The sequence below is a fragment of the Terrapene carolina genome, unplaced genomic scaffold (assembly GCF_002925995.2).
Source record: "Terrapene carolina triunguis isolate 2854851 unplaced genomic scaffold, T_m_triunguis-2.0 Scaffold85, whole genome shotgun sequence".
Classification (NCBI taxonomy): domain Eukaryota; kingdom Metazoa; phylum Chordata; order Testudines; family Emydidae; genus Terrapene; species Terrapene triunguis.
Window position 1 is genome coordinate 23,326,819 of NW_020664436.1, and position 20,310 is coordinate 23,347,128.

The 20,310-nt window shown below is 42.3% G+C and overlaps 1 protein-coding gene across 1 annotated transcript in view; it reads right to left on the reverse strand.

Moving 5' to 3' along the window:
- The window catches only part of DISC1 (DISC1 scaffold protein), a 339,029-nt gene that overhangs the window by 302,903 nt on the left and 15,816 nt on the right, over positions 1-20,310 (reverse strand). The window contains 2 exon segments of the mRNA XM_024209411.3: positions 24-93; positions 1,381-2,423. Coding sequence (XP_024065179.3) covers positions 24-93; positions 1,381-2,355 — 1,045 coding nt within the window. The 5' untranslated portion in view covers positions 2,356-2,423.

Genomic DNA, 20,310 nt, shown 5'->3' on the forward strand with positions numbered 1-20,310 from the left:
AAACAATAATGAAAAAGTCTCACCTTTATCATAGTCATCTTCCTCTATTGCTTTTTCTTGAAGCCTCTGAAGCCTTAACATTAAGGATTTTATCTGTATCAATATAAAAACGTAAGTTTAACTACAACAATGGGTACTCGTGAGTGGGTTTGGGTGCTTTTTTTTTTCCCCCCCCCCTACAACAGAAGTCTGCTCGGGTCTAATTTTTAAGCCCGACCTGGACCCAAACTAGACCGAAGCCCACCTGACCCAACCTGACCCCAGGAAGGTTGAGTTGTTTTCCAGATTGACATTAACCCTTTCCCCTGAACCTGAGCCAGTGCAGCCACCGCCTACTTCCTGTGTGGTCAGTGCGGCAGCATCCATTTTTCCCCATTCCTAATGGCCACCACCCCTTGTGTGGTCTGCAGAGAGGTGCTGCAACTCCTTTGGTCACTCGCTCCACAGCGCACACAGTGCAGCAAGGTGGCGACGGCCAGCAGGAGCAGGACACGCAACTGCTGAAGCACCACCCCTACAAGCAAAAGGAGAGCTGACCTGACCCAGAAAGGTTTGAGTTGTTTTCTGACCCAACCCTGACATTTTGATTAAGCTTAATATCATTTTACACTTTACAGGCACTTATCCTAAATTAATACAGCCACACTGTTGTTCCACACCTGAAACCAAAGTAATTGTTCTTAGTGAGCAAATACGAAAGCTGCAAAAGCAGCATTATTGTGAACCTGATTTCTGGCCATCTTCAGTCCCACATTTAATCCACGGTACAAAATTAATCTAGCAGGAAGTTGTGAGACTTGGTCAGGCTACGTATGTATTCAAGTGAGTTGACGATACCCCTTGACTTGTAAGCCTTGTTCCAAAATGCCCCTCGAGGTGCTACATAGGGAAGACCTGCAGAGCAATGTCTACATGGATCTAGTTTCTTCAAAACTGGGACAACAATAACCCCCATGTAGGCCTCTGGTTTCAACTGCACAACCCATGCCAGAATTTGGCCCCTCACACACTTATACCAGTCACTTCATCCATCAACAAAATACAGCCACTTCTGGGAGGAAGTGGCAGCTGTTTGATACAGAAACACCACAGCTTATTAGGAAAGGAAATGAAGATTACTGTATTCTGCTGAAATTGCAATTTTAACCATTACAAGAAAGATTAAAATTGGTTATTTTAAGAAGGAAATTGGGAAAAGGAAACAGAGTAGTGGTTCTCTCTCATTTCTAACCATGCACTATGCTGCTGTAAATCCATATAAAGAAATGCCACAAAGCCACAAAAGCCAGACATTTCCTGTCTTCTGCAACAGCTCGGTGATTGATTTGTCTAAAAATCCACAGCACCAAATGAACATGAACAAACAGTGTGATTACCAACCTTTAATGTACTACGGTTGCCAACCAAGCAGTCCAATAGCACCGGTTCATATTTCCTCATCAGGGTGTCCCAGTTGTGATCACTAACAGTAAAGCTACTTTCGTAGCCTGAGGTAACAGAAGAACCAGCAGATGCTGCATCTGAGGAATCTGTGGAACATGAAAATGCTGCATCTGTATCCAAAAGAGATACCATCTCACAATCCTGCAATTTATTTTTCACTATGGTCTCTCGTGCACACTGATAATCCTCACCATGCCTACAAATGCAAGATGAAGCCCCTACGTCTTTATGTGAACTTCTTAGTCTCTCCCCTGGTTCATGTAAATTAACATTTTCTATTTCTCCTGTTGCATTTGTTTGCAGTGTGTGTTCCGTTGCCCTGCCATCTGACTGACCTTCAGTGTCACTTTTTTCAAAACTTGAGTTCAGTGAGAGCTGGATGAAGCTGAAACTTGAATTAAAGCTATCCCAAGTACTGGACGAGTAAGAAGTGACTTCTTTGTTGTTATATACACAGTTATTGTTCACTTCCTTCTGATCCAAAGTGTATATTTCCTGTGGCTCCTTTACTCTAGCACCGTGGATTGTCTTCCACGTAGTTGCTAGTAGATTAGTCTGCCATGTATTTGAACTGCACACAGGTGAGAAGTCTCTTTTATATGTGGCAGCTGCAGGACAAACCGGCAGAATTACATTTTCTGACGGCTGAATCCTGAGATCTGACAGATTTCTGAGGCTTCCTGTCATATTTCCAGCAGTGGTCGATGTTGTTACCACAGTAGTGGTAACTATGGTACTGTTTACAGATGAATTACAATGTAAGAATTCAAAGTCATTTTTGCATAGTCTGTGCAGAGAGCAGTTCTTGAAGTCTTCACAATGCTTTCTGCCATGTTCAAGCCCTTTTGGGTTGAATGGCTTGCAGTGAGCAGGAGGCTGTAACTCTATCTGTTGTGGAGCTTGTGGTCTCATGTATCCTGGTCTCTTTGCCAACTTCTTTTTATGAAAAGAGACAGGAGGCAGTGAATGACCCTGACCATCTGAAAAAAGAAAAGAAAATGTCTTTAAAATGTTTGTGTGATTTTTCTAGGCTTAAACTACTGTAGCATCTGAAAGTAATTACCTCAGAACATTCAGACAGAACACTGATTTCTTTTTAAACACACAGAAATTGACAATACTGTAGAATGGGTATCTAAAGGGGGAAAGAGGGTTCTGTTATCATTCTGTTGGCCTGGCATCAGCTCTCTGATCTGGGATGATTTGCACATGTATATGTACGAACAGGCAACTGTGTGCTCAAAATACACATTTGCATATCTTGTATAGCACTGAGCTCACATTTACAAAAGAACATAAATCTGAATATGTAAAATAAATACTTGCACAGCAATTTTGCATTTTACATACACCTTTTGCTCCCGCTCAGCTACTTAAGTTCACATGCATATTTTACCAGTATAACTTGGGCATCTATTTTTTTAATTTTCTCCCTAAAAATTCAAGCATATATTATTGTGACATTGCACTCGATAATGTTTTATGGAAATATGCTTTTGAGTGTGAATATGATGTAACTGGAATATGCTTTATGCAAAAGGTCTCTTATAAGGCATCATTACAAAGGTTATAACCTACTGAATATATTCCTCCTATTTGTATGCATGTATCATTCTTGTATCTGAAGCTAGAAATATGAAGTATAACTCTGAGGTCCTATCGTAATTATGCAGTGTGGGCCATTAATGGTGGTTTAGAATCTTGATGGCTCCCATTAACTGGACAATTGGTTGTAGATGGTTTATTTACCTGCAAGCCTTCCTGTATAGGTGTGAGCCAGCCTGTGGGTAATGAAGAATGAGGTCTCACAGGACATGTGTCCATGTCACATGATACTGGAATCCATCTTAAATCTGGTACTTTTCCATTTAGAAAGAGGGGTGGGGACCCAGAGAGACAAAAGATTCCCACCTTGTGCCAAAGCTGTAAAAAGGGGGTGGAGCAGAACAAAGGGGACTTCCAGTCATGAGAAAACCCCTAGTGATGGAGATAAAGTGAAAACAGCTCTGCAGGTAACCTAAGTCTGCAGCTTTGGGGGGATGGACCAGACCTGGGTCTGTGTTGCAGCAGGCTAGCGTGTCTGGCTCAACAAGGCAGGGTTCTGGAGTCCCAAGCTGGCAGGGAAAACGGGCTCAGAGGTAATTCCAGCACGTCAGGTGACAGTCCCAAGGGGGTCTCTGTGACCAAACCTGTAACAATTATTACACTGTGGCATGTGTAAATGTTATTCTAAAGTGAAAAAATCCTAAAGTCTAACTTTACTTATAGTTAAAAATGTAGACAATACTGTATGTACCAAAAATATCAAATCAAGTACTTTCCATAATAATAATAAAGTAACAAAGGCTAATTTTGGGAGACAGATGGTCTTCCACACAGTGCTCAACTGCCATATTGTGTCATTAAGATTATTACTGCAATATATCATTAAGAAGAGATCCCCACAATTCAATGGCACACAGAGTTGAGTTCTAAACCATCTGAGACACAGACACACACACACACACACACACACACAAATCAAAAAGGGAAAACAAAATAATTCTGTTCTCAAATCAGTAGTTTCTGCAAAGAAATTATGCAAATATAAAATGGTCTTATACAAAAAATGAATGAAGTATAGAATCTACCTAATAAATTTTGCTTCATTTTTCTTTGTATCCTTAACCTATAAATAGCTTTTCATTTTTAAAAAATCAGGTGCACCAAAGTAGAAAAGAATTTACCATTTGGGGTCTACATTTTTTTTTTAGATTTTGTGTGAATTTCAGTGCTTGTGAGAGATGCAGATGGACTGTGCAAAAATCCTATACAGAACAAGCAGTGGCAATGAAAGCTTCCCATCCACTATTTCATTATGTGCTACAACTATAGACTGAAATGGCCTCTCTTCTAGAATACCTTTTCAAAAAACTCTGTTCATTGCTTCGGTTATGGTCTTGGGCATAGCACAGCATCGATCTATGTTCCTGGGCAAAAATACACTGATTGACTGATTAACACTGACACCTGACCTTCTCAGATCGCAAGAGCCACTAGAATAAGATGAGCTTTGGCTCTGATTTCTCTTAAGATGCTGACGATTTCAGATAAAGGATCTTTTGGACAGTTTAACAATATAAGTTAGAGAGACTATCCACATCTTAATACAGAGTGTGACATTCTATACCTTGGGGGAGCGTCCTGTAACCCCCATATTCCTCATTTTTATATAATCATGATCTTACATATAAAGCATGCCTTGTAAGGTATCAGGGGAAAGGTTATGATCTGCTGAAAATCATTTCTCTATCCATATATGTATATCATTAATGCATATGAAGTTATGAGAATTGTGTTGTATGGTTGTCACTAAAACATGATGTAAGTTGGGCAATCAGCCAGATATTAGCTCCCCGGAAGCAACAGCAAGGGAAGTAACCAACACCTTTCGGTAACTAACTCTGACTTTTTGCCTATCACTTAAAATCTATCTTTTGTAGTCATTAAATTTGTTTTACTGTTTATCTTTACCAGTGAGTTTGTATGAAGTATGCTGCAAAATTGCTCAGGTTCTCAAAGGCTGGTGTACATCCACTTTCAATTGATGAAGTGGTGAACCAATTAATAAATTTACAGTGCGCATCTTGAGCAGTGCAAGACAGTATATTCCTGAGGTACAGTTCTGGGAGCTGGGGGGGATTCGGCTGGTGCCTTTCTCTCTGTGATTCATGAATGGCTCTGGGAACATTCATGCAATCTAGCTGGGTGTGGGGCTCCACATGCGGTTGTGCTGAGTGATAACGCCTGGAGGGGCTTGCTGCTGATCACTAGCAAGGCATTGTGAGAGACAACCCAGGCTGGAGAGGGTTCGGGGGCACAGCGGTCCCACGGTCCCAGGCTGCACCCCAGGGATTCCATCACATTGAGTATTGGCTATTTGGATCTAATCACAATCATGTACATTTCTGTAACCCAACTTATTGTAATAAATTTGTATACAAAACATACTGCAAACTTCACCAACCTCTAACTGAAATCTCACATACACTTCGCTAGAACACTAATAATTATAAATACATAAATATGATCAATAAAGCATGAAAGGTATAATGGCTAAAGCTTTCTGGTAGACTTTTCCAAGAGTTTACTCTAGCTTCTCACTGTCCTTCTTGAAATAGTTTAGTTGAAGATTATCTTAATCATTCTGCACACTCTACAAGGTAAGTATCGTGCCATGGGATTGTGGTTCAACTTCCATATTTCACCTCAGAATACTATAAATTAGATTAACTAACTCAATTTTAGTCATTTCCACATTTTCCTCTGCCCAGTAGAAAGAATCATAGACATTAGCAATGAAAAAGGCAACACGTCATGCAGTGAATCACTTCGCCTATTTAGGAAATAGTGAGATGTTCTATTTGCTGTCATCTGGCAAAAAAATGATAACCTAGTGGAATCTGCTCTGGAAGTAAGAAGACAAACTAGTAATGAAGAAAGGCTCTTTGGAATTTAGGAAAGGTTTTCTATTTTAAACATCTGATATGGAGATTAATGGACAGTAAAAATCTGTCTCTAGCAAGATAATCCACAATCCAGGAAAAGGTCAGTCAATTCTAAAACTAATTCTTTCCTTTAGAAAAAGAGATGAGAAGCTCAAATGTTATCTCTGGGCAAACTGTATTGAAAGTCTGGAAGAAAATATTTTTCACACTAGTTTGTAACGTAGATTATTCCAAAGTCTGGGAACAGGCCTTGTCACTGGTTTAACTAAAACCAATTTAAAACTGATCTAATTAAACCAGTACAAACCCCAAATGTAGACACTTAAATCTGTTTACATTTTTGACTGAAGCTAAACTAATATAAAGCAAGGTTTAAACGGCGTTAAGTATGTCAATATTAAGGATTTGTATCAATTTAACTAAATCAAATTTCTAATTCTATTTTAGTTAAACGGTACAATTTTCTAATATAGACAAGACTTCAGTTGAAGAGGAAAATCAGCTATAAATACAGATCTGCAGATAAAGCTCATACTACAAGTTAAAGAGTTAGGCCTGGTCTACACAACAAAGTCAAGTCAACATACACTCCCTTGCGTCAACCTCATTGTGCATGTGTCTAAACTTAAATGTGTCTCCCACTGAGGCCTTGGCTCACTTTGGGACGGGCAAATTATGCTATGTGTAGACTGTGCTTGCCCTTCTTAAGTACGGGGGAAATCATTGCTCTGTCTGGTGTGAACAATGCTGCCTCTCTTAAGCGTTGCATTTTGCCTTTACAGATGCAACCTTGAGATCTCAGCCATCCATGTTATCACCGGCCAAAAGACTCCAAAGAATCAGAAAGAGGCCACACAGAAGCAAGGAAGACATGTTGCATGAAGTAATGCAGCATTCAAGTAATGAAAATCAAAAAGTGCAGGAGTGGCGGAAGAGTGAAAGGAGAGTCCGCCAGCAGAATGCGGATCACCGGCACCAAAGCATGGAGCGCCAGCTAAGCATCATAGAGCGCCAAGTGGACTCGATACAGGCGCTCATAGCCATGCAGGCAGAGCACTACCATGCCCACCCCTTACCCGTCCGCAGCCCTTATCCCAAAACTCTTTCCCTTGTGCCCTCATGTCACCTCCGACCCACTTTCCCCAACATCCAGGTTACCACCACCAGCTGCCTCCAACACCTGTAGCTTCACCATCCAGCCCTGAAAACTATGACTCTTACCCACTGCACTCAACCCCCATCACCATGCAGTATAGCCATCCTGAAGTGCAGCACTCGTTGCATAGCACTCCAGACAGGACATACGCAAATCTGTGATGGTACTGTTCCCCACCCCCTTGCCCTTTCTGTTTCCCAAGCAGTTGGCTCTCTTTTCAATAAATGAATTTTCTTTTCAATAAATGGATTGTTTGGCTTTGAAAACATTCTTTATTATTGCATAAAGTAAAAGATATCTTAGCCCAGGAAAGCACTGCACTTCAGCACTGCAAGTCAGAGTAGCAAACACAGATTCCTGCTAACATTGGAACCACTGCACTTCACTCCCGTGCAGGGCACCAGACATTACTGGTGGCTTTCAGCCTCAAATTGTTCCCTCAAGGCATCCTTAATCCTTGCAGCCCCGCGCTGGGCCCCTCTAATAGCCCTGCTCTCTGGCTGTTCAAATTCAGCCTCCAGGTGTTGAACCTCCGAGTTCCATGCCTGAGTGAATCTTTCAGCCTTCCCTTCACAAATGTTATGTAGGGTACAGCACACGGATATAACCGCGGGGATGCTGTCATCAACCAGGTCCAGCTTCCCATACAGAGAGTGCCAGCGAGCCTTTAAATGGCCAAAAGCACACTCCACAGTCATTCTGCACCGGCTCAACCTGTTGTTGAACCGCTCCTTGCTGCTGTCAAGGCTCCCTGTGTAGGGTTTCATGAGCCATGGCATTAAAAGGTAAACGGGGTCTCCAAGGATCACAATGGGCATTTCGACTTCCCCTACTGTGATCTTCTGGTCTGAGAAAAAAGTCCCGGCTTGCAGATTCCTGAACAGGCCAGTGTTCCGAAAGATGCGTGCATCATGCACCTTTCCGGGCCAGCCTGCGTTAATGTCAATGAAATGCCCACAGTGATCCACAAGCTCCTGGAGAACCATAGAGAAATCGCCTTCTGATTAACATACTCAGAGGCTAGGTGGGCTGGTGCCAGAATTGGAATATGCGTGCCATCTATCGCCCCTCCGCAGTTAGGGAAACCCATTTGTGCAAAGCCAGCCATAATGTCATGCACGTTACCCAGAGTCACTGTTCTTCTGAGCAGGATGCGATTAATGGTCCTGCAAACTTGCATCAACACGATTCCAACGGTTGACTTTCCCACTCCAAACTGGCTAGCAACTGATCGGTAGCTGTCTGGAGTTGCCAGCTTCCAGATTGCAATAGCCACCCGCTTCACCACCATCAGGGAAGTTCTCAATCTCTTGTTCTTGCGCCGCAGGGTGGGGGCGAGCTCCTCACACAGTCCCATGAAAGTGGCTTTTCTCATCCGAAAGTTCTGCAGCCACTGCTCGTCATCCCAGACTTGCATGACGATGTGATCCCACCACCCAGTGCTTGTTTCCCGAGCCCAAAAGCGGCGTTCCACTGTGGTCAGCACCTCCGTGAATGCCACAAGCAAGCTCGTGTCATATGCGTTACTCGAGTCGATATCATCGTCGGAGCTCTCACTGTCACTTTGGATCATAAGAAATAACTCGACTGCCAAACATGAAGTGCTGGCGAGACTCGTCAGCATACTCCTCAGCAGTTGAAAAATGCAACTTTAAGCAAAATGATGTTAAGCGAATCTAATTTCCCCATAAGAATTAATGTAAATGAGGGGGTTAGGTTCCAGGGAAATTTTTTTCACCAGACAAAAGACTATATTATATATACATACACATACACACACACACACACACATTATAAGTTTTAAACAAACAATTTAATACTGGTACACAGTGATGATGATTGTGAAGCTTGGTTGAGGTGGAGGAGTCAGAGGGTGGGATATTTCTCTTACTGCTAAATGATGAACTAGCAATTGGCTGAGCCCTCAAGGATTAACTCTCTCTACACAAGGCAGCAGGAATGGAGGGAGATATGCGCATTTCCCTTAAGTACACTGCCTTGTTAATTAGATCAGCTTGCTGCTGCAAGCTCCCTCTGTCCTGAGTCCTGGTCTGTCCCCCCTGCTCTATGGAAGATGGGGTAAGCGGGGTGCAGGAGGGAGGGGGACACCCTGACATTAGCCCCCCTCTTTCTCCCCTCCCCCCCCGCACAGCAAGTAGGAGTCTCGGGGAGCAGCTCCAAGGCAGAGGGCAGGAGCAGCACATGGCAGCGGGGGGAAGGACAGCTGAACTGCAGGCAGCTGCTGCACAGGGAACTTAAGGGAGCGGGGAGCTGATGTGGGCTGCCGGTCCACCCTGGTTCCAAGCCCCCACCAGCTAGCTGAAACGGGCTGCTCTTCCTGCAAGCAGTAGACAAAGCAGCGGCTGTCAAACGATGTTAGAAGGGAGCATTACACAACTTTAAACAAGCATATTCCCTAATTGATCAGCAACGTAACAATGAAACAACGTTAACCGGGACGACTTTAAGTGAGGAGTTACTGTATAGCACCTCCCTATAGCCCCTCCTCAACATTTCACATGATTGCATCCCTACTCTTACCACTCTACCCCGGGGACATTAAGAACAACTATAGCTTCACATACCCTGACCTGAGAGAGGCACAGTTGATGTACGTTTAGGTAAAATGGACATAAATGTTCCTTCCCTTTCTTTAAGCTCTGTTCCATAAATTTGTTACGGTTCTAGTGTATTTGCTTTTAACTTGCACAGAATTTTTTTAAAGTGTTTATTACTCAATAAAACTCTAGTGTTTGGGGAAATAATTCATCTTTATTAGTTCCCAACATATGCTGCAGAATGACTGGCAGTACTGAAAACACCCACTTAAAGTGACAACTCAGAGGATCAGTGACAAACATAATGTAACAATCATAAATGTACAGCAAGCACCACAAAATTAATAGGTGCACTGTCAGTGTTACACCCGTGCACCAAGCTCTCCACAATTCCTAACAGTCTCCCAAACTGCAGGGCCAGGTAGAGCACAGTAACCATAACACATTACGGTGGCTCAGTGTTGAACTGCTCTTTCAAAGCATGCCTGAACCATATAGCTCTGTGTTGAGCTCTTCTAATAGACCTTGTATCGGGCTGCTCAAACTAAGAAGACAGCTGCTCCACCTCTGCCCTCCACCCCGGTGGCAACTTTTCCCCCTTTGCTTTGCAGGTATTATACAGTGCACAGCAGGGAGCTATAACCATTGAGATATTTTTCTCACTGAGATCCAATCTAGTGAGTAAGCAGCACCAAGTTCCCCTCAATCTACCAAAAGCACATTCAACTGTCATTCTGTACCCAGTGAGCCGGTAGTTGAATCTTTCCTTGGTGCTGTCCACGTAGCCGGTGTACAGCTTCCTGAACCAGGGTAGGCTGGGTCCCTCAGGATCACTACTGGTATTTCAACATTGCCAATAGTAATCCGCTGGTCAGGAAAGGAAGTCTATGCCTGAAGCTTTCTGAACAGTCTTGTGTTCTTAAATATGAGTGTGTCAAGCACCTTCCCTGACCAGCCAACAGTGATGTCAGTGAAGAGTCCCCGATGATCCACCAGTGCTTGCATAACCATTGATGTACTCTGTGGCAAGTTGGGTTGGTGTCAAAATACAGATATGCATGCCATATATTGCTGCACCACAATTTGGGCACCCCACGGCTGCAAATCCATCCACTATGTGCTGCACATTGCCTAAAGTCATAGTCCTGTATAGAGATAATTAACAGCCGTGTACACTTGCATGACAATGGCCCCCACAGTGGATGTTTTAACTGCCCACTGACCAGTAGCAATCCAGCATTGCAAGTTGCCACAGTGCAACCACCCGCAGCTCTTATTTTGGTGTCCCTGCACTGGAAAGCCATGGTGAGCTTGACACAGAGACCCAGGAATAAAGCCTTGTGCATCCGAAATTTCTGCAGTCACTGCTCATAATCCCAAGCCTGCATTACAATGTGATGCCACTAGTCAGTGCTTGTTTCTCAGGCTCAAATGGCACTCCATCATCTGCAATTGCTCTGTGAATGCCACCAACAATCTTGAATTGGTTCTCACTATGTCCCACTGGAATCTGACCTCCAGGAAACTGTCATGTTCCCCACTGCTCTTCTTGCAGCTCTGCAGATACCAGAGGATTGTGTGTCACATGCTTGCAATGCTCATGACAATAGTGCACAGCTGTGCAGGCGCCACACTTCTGTCCGAGATGGTGGACAGCAACAAGTCCTATGCGGGTTCATGGGATTTTCAAAATAGGCATGAAAATTATGAGATAGAGCTGGTCGGGGGGGGGGGGGGGGAGAAAGCTGCATAATGGGCCCTTGACCCCGCCATCTTGGTCTTCCTTGTGCAACTTGTTTCTGCCCCACCATGCATTGCCAAAACATCCCAAAAGTCAGTGCCCTGGACAGTGGCGATTTGCACATTATTATACCGCCCCCTGGGGCGCCACACTGCATTGAAACAAGTATTCTGGGGGAGTACGCGCAGTGCCGACACAAGGAGCCAAGTATGCACGTGCACAAGCGATATACTAACTATGGCAGCTTTATGCTGACAGAACTTGAGTTGGCAAAAGTTTGTACCGTACATGCCCTTAATGTTGGGTTGAGTTAGTCTCACAATTTAAGTTTTGTAAATACAAGTTTTGAAAACATAGAAGCAATTTAAATGTTTGCATTAATTTTATTTAGTCTACTTTTAATTCCAATTATAAACAGTTTTAGGACTGGATTTAAACATTCCCCTGGAATGAATATAATGCAAAGATTGTGCAATTCTTCTACTGTATAAGACTCAGAATGAGAAACTGAATAGACAAGAAAGTGAAGCTAACTAGCCTATTTCCAGTATCCAATCTGAATAAACTACAAAAAATAAACAAAACTGTATGTTGTTAATTTAATCTATATGCTTGTTGGAGGTGCTTGTCACCACACAAACAGTGGATTCACTCTCTCACAATACGATGGTGAGGTAGGAAAATATCCCCATTTGACATATGGGGCACGGACGCATAGAGAAATTAAGTGCTGCTCAGAGCTTTCCCCAAATTGCTGCAGAGCAAAATCTAATGGAGTCTTGTCAGTTTTCACTGCTGCTATACAGAACACTGTCAGCAGCACAGAAAACTGACAAGAAAAAGATAAATTTCACTCTGCTACTTCTTGGGGGTGGAGGTAGGGAGGAAAATCTATGAGCCGTTGCCTAGGTAGGAACATGAGTAGGGTCCTACCAAATTCACAGACCATTTTGGTCAATTTCACGGTCAGAGGATTTTAAAAATCATAAATTTCATTATTTCAGCTATTTAAACCTGAAATTTCATGGTGTTGTAATTGTAGGGGTCCTGACCTAAAAAGGAGTTGGGGGGGGTTGCAAGGTTGTTGTAGGGAGGACTGTGGTACTGCTACCCTTACTTCTGCACTGCTGCTCACGGTGGCACTGCCTTCAGAACTGAGCAGCTAAAGAGCAGCAGCTGCTGGCCAGGAGCCCAGCTCTGAAGGTAGAGCCGCCACCAGCAGCAGCGCAGAAGTAGAGATGGCATGGTATGGTATTGCCACCCTTACTTCTGTGCTGCTGCCTTCAGAGCTGGGTCCTCAGTCAGCAGCCGCCACTCTCCGGCTGCCCAGCTCTGAAGTCAGCGCAGAAGTAAGGGTGGCAATACCATGATTCCCCCCCCCCCCGCAAAAAAAATAACCTTGACACCCTCCCGCAACTCCCTTTTGGGTCAGACCCCCCCAGTTTGACAAACGCTGGTCTCCCCCATGAAATCTGTGTATTATAGGGTAAAAGCACACAAAAGACCAGATTTCACTGGGGTGGGGGAGGGGGACACCACCAGATTTCACGGTCCATGGTGCATTTTTCATAGCCATGAATTTGGTAAGGCCCTAAACCAGGTGTGCAGACCCTGGGACTGCTGATGTTTCCACATTGCCACCTGGAGGCCATGCAGAGACACCTTCAAGGAGCACTGTGGAGATTAGATGCCACACACAGTACTGCCCAAAAGGTCCAGAGCGATAGTATCCTGTGGCCTTTTGACTGGTCCATGTTCATTATTTAATCATGGAGGGTGCCACAAGAAGTTGTCTGGGCAACCACACAAACTTCTGGCTGTGGTGACTCCAGATCTCACCTCACTTTCTAGTCTCCAGTATCCGACTCTAGCCTGGCTCTTGCCTCCTGATACCAGCCTGGTAACTACCTCTGATTTCCTGTTTCCGACCCTGGCCTGACTCTGACCTTATTGATCCTGGCTCTTGTGATTACTCTGATCCCTGCTCAATGACTACTGCCTTGTGGCTGTCCTTGACTTGTGGACACTAGCCCAGCCATGACTGCTAGGCCAGACCGCCTATGCCTGGTCCGAGAGAGGGAGAGAGAGAACATGTACGCACCTTCTCCCAGCAGCCAGAAGGGATTAGGCGGTGGCCTTCAAATTTACCGGACATCTACTAGCAAGAGGTTAATTCTAAAATGCAGAGACATTGCTCAGCACCATCCCCTTGGAAACTGGGGGCATTAAAAGGGGCTGGTATCTCACCCGGGCAATCCCACAGACACTGGAGTATCTTTCACTAGAAGACTTAGTTCTTGAAGTATGTCCCTTAAAACTCAGTTTTCTTCTGTAGTCATTAGGGATTTCCTATGCATCCACAGGCTTCCAACCTTGATGGCAATGCACCTATGGGAAAGGCCCCCTTAGTGCATTCCCTTTTGGCTAAGAATCCCAAGAAAGGAACACCCTTTGTTCGCTACCTTTACTTAGAGGGAGATATTTTTCCCCCAACTCTCCAGAACCATCTCTGCATGAAATGCCCAAACAATTTAAAACAAACGTTATAAGAAAACAAAATGTATTAAAGAGAGAGAAAATCTGAGTAAAACAAAAAAACACCCTATATGCATAACACATCTAGAATAACTTGGCCAATACTAATCAAGAGAAGTACAAGCTGTGACATCACAGGGAATAAGACATATTTTGCATTTCTTGAGAGTGTCCTTCCCCATCTCCCGGTCATATTGTCCCCTCTAGTAAAAAACTTTCAAGTGATGTTGACTGCTCAGAACACACAGGTGAATGAAAAACAGACATTGGAATGGATTTTAAGTGGCAGGCCGAACTTTATGAACATAACAGTGGGTAGGGGCAGTATATGTGCACCCCATCTCACTTACCAGACATTTAAGTAGGTCCAGTACAGGATAGAGGGCTCCCAAAATGTAACCAATAACCCAGGGTAGACCCCTTGACCTACTCAGAGGAATCAGCTCACTTCTGAGTCCTCTAATTCCCCCCCGCCTGGGGCAGATGGGGAGGTAAGACAGCCTCAAGGGGAGACCTTGGTCTGCAGAGACTTCAGGCCGCCTCTTCTCCTTATAGCACAAGTTCCACCAGCAAAAACCCTGGGTCTCATTTACCTCTGGGAGCTCACCCTTTAACCCTTTCTCTGTACGTGACACCAGCAGCAAGTTGTGACAAACTACACATTTCTACAGTATCTCTTAATATTAGACTTTGAAATTGTACTCTTCTTTATGCCACCAATGTCTCCACAATGTTGCAAGGAAGGCAAAAAAAAACCACACCAGAAATCCACAAACTTGGCCCTGACCGGGAAAAAATCCTTCCTGATCTCCAAAAAGCAAGTTATCAAGTCAGACCCACAGCATTCTGGAAACCCAACTCACTATCTACAGCTTCAGGAAGGGAGGTGGGGCAAGAGCCTCTTGCAGCCAAGTGGTGTAAAGTTGTTGGGCAGGAGAGTGCAGGGGCCAATCAGTTCCCACTCCCCCCCCCCCCAGCCGTCCAATGGGATGCAGTGAAACCATGGAGGCAGGGGGAGGTCTGGTTCTGATATTTTGGGGCATTTTCAGGCATGCACTCCCTTCTTTCCTTCTCCCCGCCAAGAGCAACAAATCCACTTTTGTGGTCCCACCTACAATATCCCCCCCTCCCGACCTGTGGTGCTAGGGTGTGTGGGGGTGTGCATTTCTCAGGCATATGCTCACCCAGGCTCTCCTTCACCTCCTTTACATGAGAAACGCATTCCCCCTGTGGTTCGACCAAATGTAGCACTCTCACACTACTCACACTGAGCCTGGAGGTGTGGGAGGTGTAAATCCTCCTCCTCCGCAAAGGAACTGCCTGATGTACTATTCTAGGAGGCTATGTCAATCATTTATGAAATGTCTTTTGGAGATTTCTCAAACCCTGTCAAGATTTTATTCACTGCTTAGGATAAACAGTTTGTGGCTCCTATATCACATCTGTAAAAACTTAAAATTCTTCCTAAGATGTGCACTCAAGAGTTATTTCCCATCCTACCTTTGCAACTTATTTCCAAACAACCATTCCACTTTCTGAAGGGCCATCTGTTCATTGCTTTAGCCTACTAACTATGTTTGCCATGTTCATTGTTCTGACTGGAGGGATCAACCTGAATCCACCTCAGCTGGTCTTTAATAAAAAGACAAGACTAATTTTCTTACAATTCCTTCCTAATTTTTTCTGCTCTACATCAAATATTGCTAATTGACAAATTAATGCCAATCTGCCACAATCCTCTGTAGTGTCTTCTAAAATTGCCAGACCCCCCCTGAAGACAACTCGAAGAGTTACACCATGATCTGTTATAGGAAAGAGAAGGAAAAAGAAGGTAAAATGAAGCCAAGAAGGGAAAAGAGTAACAAAAAGACAGATATAGTAAGTTAAGTTTAAGTAGAAAGTTGATAAACATTATTACAATTAAATACAGTTCAAACACTACACAACTATCTTAGTCCTTTAAATTCTAGGGAGTGTGAACCTACAATTTGTGGAAGCACGGGTATTTTTTTGCCCTGCCTAGTAGGCTTATTCCTTGGAGTAGTAGGTATTTAGTAAAGTGATTCAAGCCCTGATCATGGGAAATCCTGGAAAGACTTGTATTTATTAAAGAAGATATTCCATAAGAATCTTCTTCTGACAGTCAAGGATTCATTAAAAGTAACTACTTGGCAAAAAAATGCAAAATCTAAAGGTGTAAATGCTTCAGAAAGAAGCTGGAATGTAATGTCCAACATCACTTGAGCCTCAATTGCATCAATAAGATGCAATACTGGGATGCAAAACCACAAAGCATTTGAGGTTCCTAGGTGAAAAATATTCTCTTGTACTTAACAGTATGCAAAAAAAAAAAAGTGATATTTTTATTCTTTTGGTTTGTTTGTTTAGTTCATTGAACAACTTTAGACATCCTGCTCCCTGTATGGTGAATGGAAGTTTTGATATTAACTACAGTGGGATCAGAATTGGAGTTAAACTCCTCATTTGTGACTGAAAATGAGCGGAAGTTTAGTTGTTTGACCAAAAGCCCAAGCAGTATATAGATGAAATAAAAACATCTTGAATTAGTACAGTGTCCAACATCTTACATGATCCCAAAGCACTTTACAAATCAATACACAAATCTGCAGTGGCTACTTATACACCATGCAATGTTTATAAACATTTTCAGTTGAACACAAACATAACTAGTACATTATAATAGAGTTTTAATAGAGCTTGATTATCACAATACACTTAAGTAATTCTAACTTAATCTGGTTATTTGTTACCAGAATTACCCTGTGTGGACAGAGTTGGAGGGGGGAGATGTTTGGTACCACTCAACGTCCACTGTCCAAAACCCACTCAGAATGATATCTGTAGCTGTGCTTCTTTAATGAATTTTTTACTGTTGCCTTAATAAAACATGCATGAGATAGGGGGAGTTCTCCTCTCAAGGAAATATTTATTTTTAACAAAATGAGAATAGAAACAAGAAGTCTCTTGATGTACATTAATAAACAAAATCCATCAAACATAAATGCCATCAACATAGAATGAAGATACAATTTTATCTTCTTAATGTTTTCTACAAGGTTTATAATTTAGTAAGCGCATTTTTATATTTTACTGGCATGTCTGTTTGCCACATTGCAAAAATTAAAATACAATGCACAATATTTTAAATATGTTTGCTACTAATGGTAGAGCATAAAGTATTTTAATACTTGAACAGTTAATAGAAACAGGAATTTCTTTCAGGGAAAGTTCCTTTTGTGTATAGATTTTCATAAATTCTTAAAATTCAAGGTCAAATACTCACCTTCTCAGTTTTAATTCCTATTAGCTATATTTAGCTATACTTTTGCTTAACTTCCATTTTGTAGTTATGTGGAACTTTGAGAAAAACAAAGTGATTAGATAATTATTTTATTTCCCATCTAAGATGTTTTTTCCTCACAAAGACGCCTGTGGTTTCTAAGATCACATGCTGGGTTCAGTCTTTCAACTGCTAAATTTCCAAGATGTCATGATTTCACTGAAATCATTAAATGCTTGTTAGTCTTATTCTTAATTATAAAACAGCCTTAACATTGTAATGCATTTTAGATGTCAGAGTGGACTTCCATAGCTGCATTAATGTTCAAATAATTCTATTTTTATTGACGTTTGCCACATTGTGGCAAACAACAAAATATTGTAGACATGTCTAATACACGTACCTCCTTACAAAGAAATATGGCAATGACCATCTTTAAAGCACTGGGTCAAAACACAGCACATTAGTCAGCATCACATTAGTCTATATGAATTTCAATATATCCATCTCTATCTTTTTTTAAAAATACACAGGGTCAGTAGTGTTACCTGTTTTTTAAAAAAAAAAAAAAATCACACAGTACATGAAACTCATTCTACAGCTACCTATGAAAAATGGGCCAGTAAATATCTTAATACTTAAAACACTTAATAAAAGCCAATAATTTAATATAAAGTGTATTTAAATGTAAAACCAGTCCAAAATTTAATCACGTTGTATTTTAATATTGGTTTTCACCTGTTATTCAGAATTAAGCCTTGAATCAGCAAAGCATTTAAGCATGTGCTTAATTTTACCTGCCTAAGTCAACCACTATTCATTTAAGTGTGTGTAAATCCCACTGAAGTCAATGGGATTATTCATATGCTTGAACCTAAGCACCTGCTTAAGTGCCTTGCTAAACTGGGGCCTATAATCCTACTCGTTCCATAAATCCCTGAAATGTAGATTTCTGAAATTATTTTAATTGAAGAATACAATAATCAATCATTTAGTTTGTGAAAATCTACAACTCTATTGAGAGAACCAGTCTAATAACTAATGAACATGTGTGATAGCCGGCAGCTAGAGATCCACAAATCTACCATAATGATGGAATTGGGGTTATCTCTAGAAGTTAAAATTGAATGCAATTACACTGCCCCCAACGTAACCTTTATTTTGTTTTTATCTGTTGTGACCCAGGAACCCCATGGTGTCAACTGGCAGAGGACACAGAGGGTGCATAGGGTTTTACAGGACTCCCGTTGGTCGAATAATAGTTCACCGAAGGGACACAAATAAGATCACCACTGAGAGCCAGTAGCCCACTGATCATCATAATCACTGTGAAATGTATGTACAGAAAATATTTAAGGAGTTGTGTATCTATACTGAAAATTATGCTTTTAAGGTCTTGGAGTAAAAACAGGTCACCACGAGGCCAAACATTAACCATCTGAGGTTAGGAAAACTCCTCCCCTCACTCACTATGGGCATATTATTGCCTAACTCTGTATTATGGGGGTTTCGTACATTCCTGTGAAGCATCCGGCACTGATAAATTTCAGACAGGATACTGGACTAGATGGACCATTTTTCTGATCCAGCGTGGTATTTCCTATGCTCTGTAGTGTAGAGTTATATGCTCCGGCGATAAAGCTACCACTGCTTGTTCGGGGTGGGTTGTTTTTTTTTTAAATCGCTGGGAGAGCTCTACCTGATGATAAAGCGTGTCCACACTGCCCACATCACCGCGGCCACGCTGTAACATGGGCAGTGTAGACATACCCTTGGAAAAGGCTGTACAGGAGAAAGAGTTTAGAGAAAGTATCTTTGGTTTATTCAGTTTAAAATAGAGTTTTCAAACATGTTTAAAGTCATAGTCCATGATGTTTACAGAAAAAAAAAAATCAGGAAAAAGTTGCGTTAAGGCTCTAAATGTATTTAACAATACTTAATGGAGACAGCAATAATGTGCCATAACAAAAGGGTTCCACCTAATGCACATGTAATTATAACAGCAGTACAAAAGTACTCTTTGAGGTCTATTTAATAAACCACATCATTCTATGGGCTGTGTGACACAGTGGATTCCCCCCACCCAGGCTCAGTCAGATAGATCACCTGCAGCAGTCTCCAGTATAAAGCTTATCACAGGGATAAAGGAAAGTGTGACAACACACTGACAGCCGCCAGTTTCAAAGGCAAACACAGTTTGAGTGCTCCTACCTGGAGATTTTAATTTTTAATTTTATCAAGAGACTGAGTTCCAAATTAAGTGTCTGACGCACAGTCAGTCAGAAACCAGAATTGATTTTACTGAAATAGCAATTTTCTCTTAACAGCTCAATAGTGATCAGACATAATGAAAATAAAACATGGCAGGTCCTATATTGCCATGGGTAAGGAATCAGCTCCTAACTTTGCAATTTATTATAATAAAATCTCAGTATAAATTCTCTTCCTTTGTCTCTCACAGGAAGTTTACCCTATAGTCTCACTCAGGAGGTCATGCTATAAAGTCAGCGTAATCTAACTCTCCTCCAAATCCCAATGCCATCTAGACTCTGGATAGACCGAGTAACCACACTATTTCCTCTGATGTGAACACACAGAGAACTGAGTCCTTATCTTCAAAGTGCTCTATGGCCTGCACCCAGGTATCTAAGAGACCATCTAAAGCTCTGAGACAAAAACTATGCTCAACAACTATGCTCCTCTGGCACAATAAAACTTTCAACAAGACTAAAGCTTGTCTGTGTGGGAGACAGAACTTTCTTCAGGGGTGGTCCAAGACCATGGAGTGAACTCCCCCAAGAACTAACGACCATCACAACACTCACCACTTTCCTCTCCAAAAGCATGGTACACTTCTTTGACTATGTTCTTCTGGTAGATGTTTTCCTTCTCTGTATCAGGGTATCCTGGACTTGCACGGTGCAATCTGTCTGTGGTACTCTGCGAGCCAACGGCCAAGCCATCTGGTGCAGTGACTTCTTGTCTGGATGGGGCATCTGGCTGTGGTATTGCAAGATCATCTGGGCAGTCTGGGAGCTAGATAGGAGACTGGATGGACATTTATAGTAGGTCTGTCAGTCAAAAGGGCC